This window comes from Aquarana catesbeiana, linkage group LG01, assembly GCF_042186555.1.
Source record: "Aquarana catesbeiana isolate 2022-GZ linkage group LG01, ASM4218655v1, whole genome shotgun sequence".
Lineage (NCBI taxonomy): Eukaryota > Metazoa > Chordata > Amphibia > Anura > Ranidae > Aquarana > Aquarana catesbeiana.
In genome coordinates this window covers 172164425-172178968 of record NC_133324.1, presented here as the reverse complement: position 1 = coordinate 172178968, position 14544 = coordinate 172164425, and the positions used below count along the sequence as shown (strand labels likewise).

Genomic DNA, 14544 nt, shown 5'->3' with positions numbered 1-14544 from the left:
GCAGATGACCTTGATCAAGGCTGAAGTTGGCTTATCGGAACTCCCCCCAGCACTGCCAATCATTTCAACTCCCCGCCAGCACTGCCACTCATCCCATTCCCCCCACCAAGGAGTAAGAGATGGAATAAAAATAGAGAATACATGGAAGGGAGAGGGAAAGAGGGGGAGGAACAAAGAAAAAGGGGGAGAAGGAATAAGAGAACAAGAAAGATGGCTAGAGAGAGGGATGGGGGAAAAAAACAAAATTAGAATAGAGAGATAAAATGGAAAGAAAGGAGAAAAAAGAGAGAGTGGTACATCCTAAAATGTACCATAAGGGGTTTTAATACTGTACGAGTGGAAGCGTCTCAGGGAGCGCTAAATTTCCGTTGGTTAGGGGTGCAAATTACTTGTCTTGCCTTGGGTGCTGAAAACCCATGCTACAAAAATAATTTTACTGTTAGGGGCCCCCACAACTTGGGAAATTTTATCATGGGGTCACGACACTAGTAAGGTTGAGAACCACTGATTTACAGCATACTAGAATATTATTGGTTTTATTTGCATAGCAACATGTTTTGTCATGCTGTCATTGTTTTCCTAAAATTTAAAACGGATATTATTACATTGTTAGGAATAACAACCCTGTCATCTTTTTATTTTTTCTTATTTCTTTTTTATTATTTCTGCAGTAGCCGATCAGATGATGAATCTGGTTCTGGCTCAGGGTCCTCCTCTGGCAGCAGCGATGGAAGCAGTAGCCAGTCTGGGAGCAGTGATTCTGATAGTGGTTCAGAATCTGGAAGCCAGTCTGACTCTGAATCGGACAGTTCAGAACAAAAGCCAACTGTTCAGTCAAAGCCACTAAGGATGGATGGGGCTGAGGTAATGTACCATTATAAAAGAAACGCCGAAGTTTGTATAAGTCCTGTGTGCTGAGGTAAAAAATCCCAGGTGTGCCACATACAGCTGCCAAGCAAATGGTTGTACACTTGTGTGCTTGTTTAACCACTTCCCGACCGCTGCACGACTATGTACGTCCTAATTTTGAACGGGGATATTGTTGTTATGGCAGCAGCTAGCTGCCATAACCCCGGTATCCCCGTTTTCTTGCGGCAGCCGGCTTTTAGATAAAAGTGGTCCCTGCGGCGGATTCGCCACGAGATCACTTTTATTGGTGGCGGGAGAGGGCCCCCTCCCGCCGCGATCCGGTGCCCTCCGCCGCTTACCGGAGCCGTCGAGAGCGGCGGAGGCGATTGCGTCCTGTTCTCTGGTGTGTCTGGAGACGAGTGAGGCCAAGATGGCGCTCACTCGTCTCCATGACACTGCTGGGTGGAAGAGACGTCAAAACGTCACTTCTGTCCACGCCTCTTAAAGGCATATTTTTTCAAATGTCATTTTTCTAAATGACTTTTTTTTTTTTTTTTTTTTTTTTTTTTTTTTTATTGCATTTTAGTGTAAATATGAGATCTGAGGTCTTTTTGACCCCAGATCTCATATTTAAGAGGTCCTGCCATGCTTTTTTCTATTACAAGGGATGTTTACATTCCTTGTAATAGGAATAAAAGTGACACTTTTTTTTTTTTTTTTTAACAGTGTAAAAATTAATAAAATATTGTAAAATAAATAATAAAAATAAAAAAAAAAATTTTTAAAAACCCCCTGTCCCGACGAGCTCGCGCGCAGAAGCGAACGCATACGCGAGTAGCGCCCGCATATGAAAACGGTGGTCAAACCACACATGTGAGGTATCACAGTGACCGGTAGAGCGAGAGCAATAATTCTAGCCCTAGACCTCCTCTGTAGCGCAAAATATGCAACCTGTAGAATTTTTTAAACGTCGCCTATGGAGATTTTTGAGGGTAAAAGTTTGACGCCATTCCACAAGCGGCCGCAATTTTCAAGCATGACATGTTGGGTATCAATTTACTTGGCGTAACAAATTATATTTCACAATATAAAAAAAAATTGGGATAACTTTACTGTTTTATTTTTTTATTCAAAAAAGTGAATTTTTTCCAAAAAAAGTGCGCTTATAAGACCGCTGCGCAAATACGGTGCAAAAAAAAGTATTGCAATGACCGCCATTGTATTCTCTAGGGTGTTAGAAGAAAAACCATATATAATGTTTGGGGGTTCTAAGTAATTTTCTAGCAGAAAAACCTGTTTTAAACATGTAAACACCTAAAATCCAAAACGAGGCTGGTCCTTAAGTGGTTAAATGCCAGTCGCTTCTGCGTTTGTGTTTACAGGTGCATGCACATAGGGGGCTTCTCCCTGAACACATCACTCTTTTATTTGGGGGAAAAGTGCCATACACACATGCACAGATAAACGCTGAAACAGAAACTATCTGCATTTACCCGGAGCACAGCCACATACAGAAATTCACTTGTATTGGCGGCTGCTCACAGAACGTATAGGGCGCACTGGAAGCGCTGGGAATTTTATACCTTGGCACATAGCAGCTGCTAAGTGTCTTTGTGCACGAGGCCTGAAGTTTCAGATGGAACATATGTAAGTGATCTGAAGAGTAGTTTTTGCCATGCAGTTCAACAATTACTTGTGGTTGATCAAATTCTCTTTTATACGTTGTTTTTTGACTGCCAGAGAGCAATTTACCTGTACTAAATCCACTAGTGTAGAGGGGCTTACAGCCAAAATGCAATGAACAATTGTTTCAAATTGTCTAAGGTGCAGAATATCAACATATTGTGTAACAAGTGTTTTGAGATCAGATATGTACCGCAAATGTATTATTTTGTCAAAATGACCTGTATGGCTGAGCTTTTTTGATGTGAGCTGCTTACACTGTGTATTTTTGTGTATGCAAAATACTTGCACATGCTTTTTCTGTAACCCAAAAAGCTCTAATATGACAGTACCAACTTCCATTAATAAGTCTGCACTTGCACAAGAGCAGCTGCCTAATAGTTAATCCATCAATGTGATGGGTGGCCTCACTGACCAATCAAGAGGTCTGAAAAGTTCAGGGAGTCCAACTATATTGTTAATGGATGTGTGTGTTTTTGCATAATGGGGCATCTAGATTTTTGGGTTCCCAACATACCCTGAAAGAAATGTATGGTTATTACCATAGTGTCTGCACATTCATTCTAATGCTCGTGTATGCAGTAATGATAACAATCACTTTACATTTTTCAAATTTTATTTCTTCAACTATTATAGATTTTCAAGCTGTGCTTTCAATACACTTCTTATGTTAAAATACGCTACATTTTAAGGGAGACGTTCTGTTAAGTTCAAAAACAGCATGTCATAATGCCGGAAAGCTTTATTTATATAATCTTAACATTCTGACTCCTGTCAAGCTAGACACAGCATATCACATGGTATTGCCACATCACCCAATAGGATAAGTTCATCTCTGAAGGTGGGCAAAGTGTTTCTGAGCGGCGTGTGGCTTTCTCCTTCAACACTTTAATTTTACCTTGTTCAACATGTGCACCCTGTCTGAAAATCCCCATCTGTTTCTGTCACACCTCACTGTCTTAGCCTGTGTGTGTATAGTCATGTATTATAATTAATCATGCAGGTGGTAATACACTAAGGATATTTGCTTTATTAAGGGGTTCATTGTCCAAATGCATGAACCTTGAGGTTTATGTGAATCCTAATACCCTTATAATTGACAGCAGGAATTCATAGCTTATAAAATGCACTATTTTTACCTCTTATTTACAGTTCTGGAAATCAAATCCCAGTATTCTTGCTGTGCAGAAATCAGCGATGTTGAGAAAACAGCAGCAGCAACTACTACAGCAGAAACCACCAGCATCTTCAAATAGTGGCTCAGAAGAGGTGTGTTTTGATTTTTGCCGTGTGTGTGTGTGTGTGTGTGTGTATGTGTATGTATATATATATATATATATATATATATATATATATATATATATATATGTATATGTGTGTGGGTGTGTGTGCATATTAGCTGCATATACAGTTGGTTTAAAGGGTAGGTCCACATGAAGCTGACCGGATTACACTCTGCCTTCTAATATCTCCGTGCGCATTCATTGTCCGCCCCCCCCCCCCGGTGTCGTCGCCTTTCCTGGGCTCTGCTGTCTGATCGAGGAGCCCGGAAGCAATGTGACCGGTGGCGAAAGCTGCACAGCATAGAGCGAGAGGAAGTGATGATGTTCCTCCCTCTCTGTGACCTCCCCGTAAATCTGCAAGCGATGAGTATGTCGTCAGTTCCAGTTCCACCCTCCTGTTTACCTGGCCATTACCGGCCATGGAAGCAGCCGATCAGACTGATCTCTCTGCATTGGAGGCCAGAGGAGAGCTTTTGGGTCTAATAGTGGGGTCTATCCCAGATTTCTTCATAAAGAGGACCTGTCACGGCTCATGCTGTAACAAGGGATATTGCTTATCTTTTGTCTCTCCCCCCTGCTTACGAGCAAATGCGAATGCATATGTTACTCCCATGCGCATATGTAAACAGTGATCGCACCAGACATTTGTGAGGTATTGTCACGAACGTTAGAGCGAGAGCAATAATTTTAGCACCAGACTTCCTGTGTATCTTTAAACTGGTAACCTGTAAATGAGTCTAACGTGTCGCCTATGGAGAATTTTAAGTACTGTCGTTTGATGTCAGACGCGGTTTTAAAGCGTAACATGTTGGTTATCTATCTGCTTGGCGTAACATCTTTTGTTTTACAAAAAAATTAGGTATTGTGTTTGTGTGCAATAAAGTTCATTTAAAGTGTGTTTTTTTTTTTTTTTCCCCCAAAAGTTTGGGTGTTGTAAGTAAATTTCTAGCAAAAAAAAATGTAGAAGAGAAATGTCAAAATTGGCCACTTGGCAAGCGGTCAAGCACTGTTTGTTTCTTCATTGTTGGGTTTCCTGTAATTTTGGTTTTCTTTTGTAGGACTCATCTAGTAGTGATGGCTCCGATGAGGAATCTTCAAATGACCATAAAAAGAAGAAACGCAAAGAGTATGTAGATTTTTTTTTTTTTTTTTTTAATCTACATTTGTGCTTCCAATCTAAATGTGCTGACTTCTTGTCCTTTGTCTAAATGTTTCTTGGTGCTGGTGTTATTTTCATTGCTTCATACCCAAATCTTTGTTCACTGCCAAGATCTTGTTTATCTTCCAAAATGAGTGCTTTTGATAATAACCCTGAGTATCCTTGTACCTACAAAAGATTTCATTTAGAGAAAATCTGCGTGCTTGTTATATAATTTAACATAATTCAATGCCAATCATTCTGGGCTTTTCCTAACCGTGGCAGTTTACATGAAACTTAAGCCTTTCAGTGTCTTAGGTTTGCACTTAGCTGTGTTAGTCTGAAGTCTCTGGAATTAGTATTTCTTCTGGTATTTCAGCTGCTGTGCCTTGGTCTTTGTTCTGCCAGTGCTAACCTGAATCCTTGCTTGCATATTTGTGGTTAATTCTGCAGTAGCTTCTTGTTATGTGTGTCACTTGTTTTGCTGTTCGGTTTATAGTGCAATTTACTGTCATACAATTACATGGGGTGCTGTATGTATGTTGGTGAGAGGTAGAGGTTGCTTGTTTATAGCTTTGAAAGATTATCTTCTGTATGACTAAAAAGGCTAAACCCATTCAAAATGAATATTTCAGTTTTTTGGATAGTGGCAGTGAGTTAAGTCATTCAGAAATTTCTGAAATATCTACGATTTTTCTCAATTTTATCTGTTGAAATCAAGGCTCAATTCTTCTTCAACCAATACAAGTACATCTTACTATTGCCACTGGGTTCAATTATTTTACCCATCTATGGTTTAGCCTTTTGTTTACCGAAGTACTGGGTGGGGTGGGGGTTGGGATTGCTTTGACAGCTCCATCTTGATTTTTCTCTCCCCAGGTAATACAAAAATCTGTTGGGTCACATTTTGGCTCATTTGTTACTCTGAAATATTCTTGGACGGACTTAGCCTTTTTTTTTTTTCCCGACCAGAGTGTCCCCTGTCAGAAGGTTTTTCCTGTGTGTACTTTTTTTCTTATCATTTACAAAGCATTCAGGCTCAGCACATGTGCTGTAACAATAAGGAGTAGAAGGAATTGTGATAAAAAAACACTACATTAGTTTAAGGAACTAGTGTTCAACAACTCTACTTTGGATGTTTTCTCTCAAGTGGCGAGCTTTTGAGAGTTGGTGCTTTATTTACAAGTTCCTTTGCTGTAACAGTGGCTGTTACTAACAGTTTGGCCACTAAAGAAGTGTATATGAATATGACCATTCATGTGCACCCTCCTACATATCTGCCACATGGAAAGGAAAATGGAAGCCATGTTTACCAGCATGGGTCTAAATGCAGATGCAGGAAGAACTGTCTAATCAGGGCCTATTAACACTGGATGATAGTTTTATTATAAAAGTTAATGTTTTGTGTGTATATGAAGTAGTTTTCCTTTTGCAAGTGAGAGTAGGAATGGGTGTTTCAATGGGGCGTTGCTCCCTATTTTTTGTGGTATGGATGTGTGTTTGAAGCAAGCTTGCATGTTATAACTTTATATCATTTCCGCCCTCTCAATATGTGCAGTGAAGATTGGCAGATGTCCGGCTCAGGTTCTCATAGTGGCTCTTCATCGACCAGTTCCAGTTCAGATTCTGACTCAGGGGGGGATAGACAGAAAAGCAGCAGTAGGGACAGCGAATCTGATTATGAACCGAGCCATAAAGTAAAAAACAAGAAATCTCAAAACAGGTAAGGGCTAGACTCTGATGGTTTTCCTCTATGTAATCTCTATATAACTGGATAGTTCCAGAACTGTAGTAATAAACATTTAATGCAACTGCATTTCACTTTCATAGCTTTACATAGAACATTGTACCCTTCTTCTTTTTTTTTTTAATACTATTTCTTGAATGAAAATACATCAGCACATGTAAGCTTGGTGCAACTGTATTAGCTATGCAGACTTGCTTTTCTTTCACAGACAAAGAATGGTTTGTAAGTATGGTGCTGCTTTTAATGATCAATTATGGAGACATATATATATATTTCTGCCAATTTTTTTATTTTGAGCAGCCAACTAGACAGTTATTATGCTGTTCTTTGGCCACTCTTTCACTGGATTCTCGATTATTGTAACTGTACAGTCTATCAGACTGTTGTTAAAAATCTTACCTTGCACGTTACGATTTGCTCAAATTAAAATCGTTTTTAGAAATCTGTTAGTTTCATATAGGCTCATCAAATGGTTAGGATTGATTTCTATGTGAAATAGCACAGCATTGTTTTGTGTACAACTAATAGTAGATTGTACATGTGGATAGTAATGGTGATGGCAGACTGGGCACTACATTAACCACTTCAGCTCCGGAAGGTTTTTCCCCCTTCATGACCAGGTCATTTTATGCTATGCGGCACTGCGTTACTTTAACTGGCAATTGTGTGGTCGTGCAACACTGTACCCAAACAAAATTAATATCTTTTTTTTAAGCAAATATAGCTTTCTTTTGGTGGAAAACGAATCAAATTGCTTAATACATTTTTGGCCAAATGTTGCATGTCTTTGGTAAAAACAAAATCCCAATAAGTGTATATTGATTGGTTTGTGTGAAATTTATAGTGTCTACAAACTATGGGATATATACTGGAATTTTTATGTAATTTTTTTATACTCGTAATGGTGGCAATCAGCGACTTATAATGGGACTGCGATTAGTACGACGGGCAATCTGACGCTGAGGGGAACTAATGAACTGCCGCTGACATCACCAGTGACATTATTAGGTCTCATATCCATGGGCGTTTTTACAGCTTAAAAAGCCTCTCCATGTTGTTCTATGGCCTCATGCCCACACAAACATTGAGGAGCTGTAAGTGGCATAGGCGTGTTTAAGTTCCAAAAAAAATCCCAGGACCAGCACGTTCTAAGGCTCCAGCGCTAGAGCTGTAAAAACGCCAGACGCCGGTAAAAGCTGTTAAATGCGGTTTAACGATGTATACAGAGGGTTAAGCCTCCTCAGGCGTTTCTCTACCTCTATTCAAAAATCAGTGGTTCCCTATGGGAGCCCATTGATTTAAATAGAAGTCGCACCAGAAGTTGGATCATGATGATCTAACTTGTATGCTGAGGTTCTTAAAGGGGAACCCCCCCACCAAAATGAAAAAAAAAAAAAACCCTGGTATGGATTTTAAGGGGAACCCCCACACCAAAAAATATTGGCATGGGGGGGGGGTCACCCCAAGAACAATACCAGACCCTTATCCGAGCACGCAGCCCGGCAGGTCTGGAAAGGGTGGGGGAAGAGCGAGCGGTGGTCTGCTTGTCTTCAGAAAACTGTTTGCGGGCTTCCTTTTGCATCATCTTTAGAAAAGGCTTCCTTCTGGGACGACAGCCATGCAGACCAATTTGATGCAGTGTGCGGCGTATGGTCTAAGCACTGACAGTCTGACCCCCCCCCACCCCCTCAACCTCTGCAGCAATGCTGGCAGCACTCGTACGTTTATTTTCCAAAGACAACCTCTGGATATGACGCTGGGCACATGCACTCAACTACTTTGGTCGACCATGGTGAGGCCTGTTCTAAGTGGAACCTTTCCTGTTAAACCACTGTATGGTCTTGGCCACCGTGCTGCAGCTCACTTTTGGGGTCTTGACAAGCTTCTTATAGCCTGGGCCATCTTTTTATGTATAGCAACAATTCTTTTTTTTTAGATCCTCAGAGTTCTTTGCCATGACGTGCCATGTTGAACTTCCAGTGACCAGTATGAGAGAGTGAGAGCAAAAACAGCTAATTTAACACACCTGCTCCCCATTCACACCTGAGACCTTGTAACACTAACAAGTCACATGACAGCGGAGATGGAAAATGGCTAATTGGGCCCAATTTGGACATTCACTTGGGGTGTAGTCCCTTTTGTTGCCAGCAGTTTGGACTTTAATGTGTGAGTTATTTTGAGGGGACAGCAAATTGACACTGTTATACAAGCTGTACACTCTCACTACTTTACATTGTAGCAAAGTGTAATTTCTTCAGTGAAAAAATAAAATATTTACGAAAATGTGAGGGGTGTACTCACTTTTGTTGGATACTGTATAATATGTGATTCTGCGGACTATAGAAGTAAATCTACAGTGCGCATTCGGCAAGTTGTTAGAGATCTCAACGCTGAAACCAAGACCGGAGGCAGTCAGCAGTGCTGAGATTGATAAAAGGAGGAAAACTATTTTCTAAAAGGGAAAATTATATAGCTATTGTGTGATACACAGTGCGTTAACCAGCTAAAAGTCCAGCAAGGGTTTACATCTACTTTGAAATATGTTCCAAATCAATCCACATCATAGTGTTTAAAGAAGCAGTTCAGGTTTTTCTGAGTGCTCAAACTCTGCCAGTCTCTGTTTTCAACTGGCATCTCTCCCCACCAATGTACTGTGATTATCCTCACATCGGATAGGTTAGTGGAGGAAAAAAAAAGTTATGATGTGACCGTTCCGCTGTTTTACATCCAGCGGTGCAGATCTGCACTGTCCTGGCCGCATTACAGCCACTAAAAATTGTATGAGATCGTCTCCGGTCTCAGGACCCAACTCCATAGAAATCTAAGGGTACTAATACGCATGCATGGCCAGAACAGTGAAGACTTGCTGAATAAAAACAAGGTAAACAATGGAGTTTGTACTAGCATATTTTATCTACAATGTTTTTATCGCTGATCAAAAACCAAATACTTTTGCCATGTAAAGTTACAACAGACATGCGTTATTTTCAAGGTGCAATTGGTTTTCCCTTAACCCAAAAGCAGAAATGTATTTTCTTTCTCCTTCATTGATGCACACAGTCATTAACTATCGGGTTATACTGTCGCCTAAGGAATTGGACACTGGCAAACAAAAAAATTGTAAGCTAGCCCAGGATATTCTCATTCTCTCCTACAATGGGCATGCCTCAGGTTTTGGCTGCTGTCTTATCAGGATGGATGTTATATGCCTTGCCTCATTATAGGAATTCATCTTGGCTCCACTGTGTGAAGCAGAGTCCCCTGCCTTATTGACTGGGGCTTCTATTACACACTCTCAAGACTTTGGCCATTTTTACCCCATTCCTCACTGGTTTTGACCTCCTCATAGGTCCTAAATACACTCCTGCGCTTTCCCCTGCCGAATCTATAGAGATTTGCCTATAGCTGTAGAGACAGCTTGGATACTCCATTCTGGTCTCTGGCAGGTCAATTTTCACCAACTGTCTACTTTTGGATATGGGGCAGTGATCTGGGTGCTTAAGCGCATTTCTGATCCTGCTTTCCAGGAGGAATATGTTGAAAAGCGGCTCCATAATACCCTGAGCCTTCTGCCTAAACAAGCTTGTTTTTTAGCACCTGAAATCCCTGACAGCAACAAGAAATGGGATCTGCATACCCAAATCTAGGTTCTTCCTACTTTCAGAACTCAAGAGACTCTTTGGCACCCTCTTGCTTTGAATCAGCTCAGATATGTTCTTTGTCATCTCAGTAGATGTCCTGACTGTTTTACTAAGGATCCAGATGCATTGTGGCATCTGGTGAATAATAGCCACTTTGGGATTTTGTTGATACTCTTTGAAACCTGTTAAAGGCAATCTTGGCTCACTGCTCCTGCCTTAAAACTGGAAATTGCCTAAATGTCAATTTTGTCAGACTGTTGCCAACTGGACAAATAGAGAGCACAATCCTGTGTTCGAGGGCCCCCTTCTTCTGGAACTATTGCAGTTCATGTCCATGGATCTGCTATTTTGTGTTGATGTCCGAGAATGTACTTGTGCCTGGATTCTAGGATGAACATGCACAGAATTTTGTGGTTAAAGGCTTGGTCTGGAGAGCCTGCTTGGAAAAGACGTCTTGCCTTTGTGATAGCGAATTCCTATTACTGGGGGCAAGGTGCTTCTATCCCACAAAAAAAAAAAACAGCTCTTCTCACTGAAAGGGGTCCTTTCTTTCATCCAAAGCCTTGGACCCCAAAACACTCCAAGCCTACCTAAAGGCCCTCTTCACGATAAAAGGATGCCCTCACTCTCCGGGGGGGGGGGGCCACGCACGCATGCATCTGTTGCCATTAGCACCAGTCTGGCCTCTTAGGCATAGATGTCCTGGACCACTGGATTCAATTTGTCATTTCCAGGATCTTTAAAACTGAATTTGTATCACTGCCACCCTCCAACCCCCCCCCCCCCCCCCCCAAAGGGAGATTTGTGGGCTTCCCTGAGTCGATCACAGGCACACGGAGTAGTAATCCCATTTCCTGCATAGAAAAGGCTTAAAAGTTTTTGCTGAAAATATTTTCAGTCCTGATGTAAACAATCTGTCATCGCTTCTCTGATTAGGGAAATTTTTGGTATCCGTAGGCATCCAGGACTCTTGTCTTCACCTTTTACATCTTTCCCATGCATCAACACTTTGCTGAGACCCAACGCTTGAAATTTGTTGCCCTGCTATTTGGGCTATGTGCTGCACCAAGAATCTTCACAAAAGTACTGGCTCTGCCCCTGACCCTGCTAAGATCACGAATGTCACTGGGTATATGGGCGACCACCTGCTGAAAGATTCCATATGAGATGACGGAGGTTCTCTCTACACATGAGTTCAAGTAGTATTAAAGCCAAAACAAAAATGTAATATATTGCAGCTTACCAATCATTAGATGTGGTGATTGCATCAGTTTTCTTAGGCTTTTTCACCTGGTGATCTTGTCAGTAACACACCTCCTGTATTAGAGTGCCCCCACTCTGGATGAAGGAAAACAGAGGGCACCTTTGGACATCAGTGTGTCAGTCTGGGGGTAGAGAGTGTTATAATTTAAATACACTAACAAATTGAAGCAGTACTCCAGCTAATACTTCTTAGGCAGTTACAGCAAGCAGTGCTTTATACTTTTGAGATAACGTTTTTACATAAAGATCATCATTGTAAGAACCCCTGTCAGTGCTAATTTGTTTCTTGACTCTGTAAACTAATACATTCTGCTGGAGAGCTTTTTCTTTTGAAAAACAGACTTGCTGGCTAGATCACCAGATGAAAATAGAAGGGTAAAAAAGAAAATAAAGCCATCATATATAGGAGTTGGTAGGGTGCAATATAATAAAATGTTTGCTTTTGGGTTTAATACTGTTTGTTTTAACAGAGGAATGCTTTCAGATCGCACTGTGCAGGATTTTATCTCATTTTGCCTGCGGAGCCCCGGTTGGAAAACACTGTTTTAGAGTATAGTACAAGACACAAATATGCAGTCCCACAGAATAGGTAGGATTATATGAGGGATCACTGGGGGTGTTCTCAGCAAAGCTTTTGCCAGTATCCTATCACCTGAAGGTAGTAGCATATAACTTGTGGTCCGAGTACAAGTCCTGTACCCCAAAATATGGAATTTAGAGGTAAGGCAAAATTCCCATTTTTAATTTTACATACCATTTTTATTGTAAATCTGTTACAAACCTAGTCAGTTTTAAACTGAGCATATTGTTAGAAACTGTGTGCAAAAATGTATAAACTTTAATATTTCAAAACTGTTTCAAATGATCAGCAATCCTGAGGTATTAGCAAGTGAATGTTATATACAAGTCTCGGCATTTCCTGGTACAATAATGTATAGTGGTGTTGAATACTTTCTTTTATTTAAACTCCAGACACATAGTAAAGATACTGATTAATGCAACTCTGTGTTCACTAATATCCAAAAAAACAGCAGCTTATCTGAGCCAGCCCCTCCCTCCACAGCCCGGCACTTCAGTGGGTGCTGGAGGGGCAGAACGGCAAGTGACTTGACAGCCTCTGCTCATTGAAAACCAAGAACTGAGCGATCAGCGGTCATGTGATTGCTCAGTTCTCAGTCTTACAGCCGGCAGGAGTCAGCCATATCGGTTGAGTATGTTTGTTTTGCTATCCCACACTTCTATAAGCTGTAATATGTATGTTTGTCTTGTGTTTAGTCCTCCTTTTTATTACATCCTTATATTTATATTTTTAATGCAGGAACTGTAGTTACCTGAATTTTGAATTGTTGGCTCCTTGCTGTCTCTGTACAGCAGAGTTCAGACTGGGGTGAGGTAGACATAGCACATTTAAACCAATCAGTTGTGCTGCTGTGCAAATACCAGGAGTTGATAGTGACAAAAAGGCTCATCAGTTTGCTGCTTCTCCTTTCATACTCCAGTCAGAGATTTGGAGCACCGAACTGCAGCAGAAAGATCATGTCTCTGGCTTGCCAGACAGATGTGCTGCATGACAACTGTGTAACTCTCAGGACTGGATGGATAAAACTACAAATGTTTTGGCAGGAACTTTCATATGTGTTTCACATTGCTTGTAGTTTGGGGTTTAATCATTTCAGTTGGTAAATATGTTGAATTGTTCTTTTTTATATTGCTGCCTACAAGCCTACACTTCCTTTTCAAATGTCTATACAGACCAACCTTATTTGCTTTAGTAAAAAGTTAATGCTGAGCTCCAGGCTTCTTCAGAAAAAAAATACTGTAGCTGCTGACTTTTTTAATATTAGGACATTACCTGTCCATGAATCCAGCGGTGTCTTCACCTGAGCCAAATTTTCACTTGGCTCAAAGGTGCTGCTGCCATCACCATCTCGGCTAAAGCGGAGCAGCAGTGAAGCCTTGCAAATTCACAGCCGGTTCCCTACTGCATTTGCATGAAGCGCACTGCGCTTTGTGAATGGCCCGGTGGCGGATGACTTCGCCGTGGTGAAGTCAGCCGGAAGTGGGAGCTGGTACCTTTCAAAACCAAGCACCTGCTCCCATCCGAAAGGTGCCAAATGTGGCAGCAGAGGGGAGGAGGAGGCAAATAAGCAGAACTTCCCCTTTTGGGTCGAACTCCACTTTAAAAGATCTGTATCTCAAGTTTGCACAGAGAACTGCATGAATAAGAGGTATGACTCAATAACCTACTTGGCTGCCCTGTTTTTATATAGGGAACCTATGAAGTTAAAGTCCTAAAGAAATTGACTTCTACAGTGATACCGTTTAGAAAACCCTTCATGCTATGCATTCACTTTAAAATGTTTATTTGCATTATTAGTTGAACTATAACACTGAAAAGCTTAAACACAATTGACCCAAAATTAGTTCCTGAAAGTGGAGCTTGTCTAACCCCCTCTTCTTTCTTAAAACACCTGCTTGGCACTAAATTGTTTGGACAAAGATTCAGGAACCTTTTTTCTTTTTTTCCTATTTACCTCCATTTTTCCTCCAGCCTTTCTCTATGCCTATGATGAAAGTAGTTCTTCCCTGAACAGCGGGGAGTGCTTACTTCCATCAGAGCCTAATCTCATAAGTCTTTTACCTTGTGATGCAAACATTTTATTTGGATTCCGTCCAGTGGGAGGAGGTTTTGGAGGTGAACATGACAGAATATTTGTGTGGATTCTGTTAGAACGGAACTAAAGTAAAAAAAAAACTTCTGTTCTGACACCCACGAGGTCCCTCACCAGCATCTTCTCCCCAGCTTTTTTCGGGTGCTGTTCTTTGGCAGCCTTGATTGGCTTGCATGGGATGACGTCTCTCACGCACATGTGTATGAGTGCAGTCCTCTCAGCACACAGGCACTGTGCCAAAATGCAAACTGAGCGGTGCAAAGTACAT

At 41.1% G+C, this 14544-nt stretch overlaps 1 protein-coding gene across 2 annotated transcripts in view; it reads left to right on the top strand.

The window, feature by feature from the left end:
* CHD1 (chromodomain helicase DNA binding protein 1) overlaps positions 1-14544 on the top strand; it is a 159700-nt gene that overhangs the window by 32842 nt on the left and 112314 nt on the right. Inside the window, exons 3-6 of one of the 2 annotated variants that reach the window (XM_073624565.1) lie at positions 672-864; positions 3685-3801; positions 4874-4941; positions 6512-6676. In XM_073624565.1, coding sequence (XP_073480666.1) covers positions 672-864; positions 3685-3801; positions 4874-4941; positions 6512-6676 — 543 coding nt within the window. The remainder of the gene's footprint in view (positions 1-671; positions 865-3684; positions 3802-4873; positions 4942-6511; positions 6677-14544) is intronic. The other variant, XM_073624566.1, reaches the window with a different exon arrangement.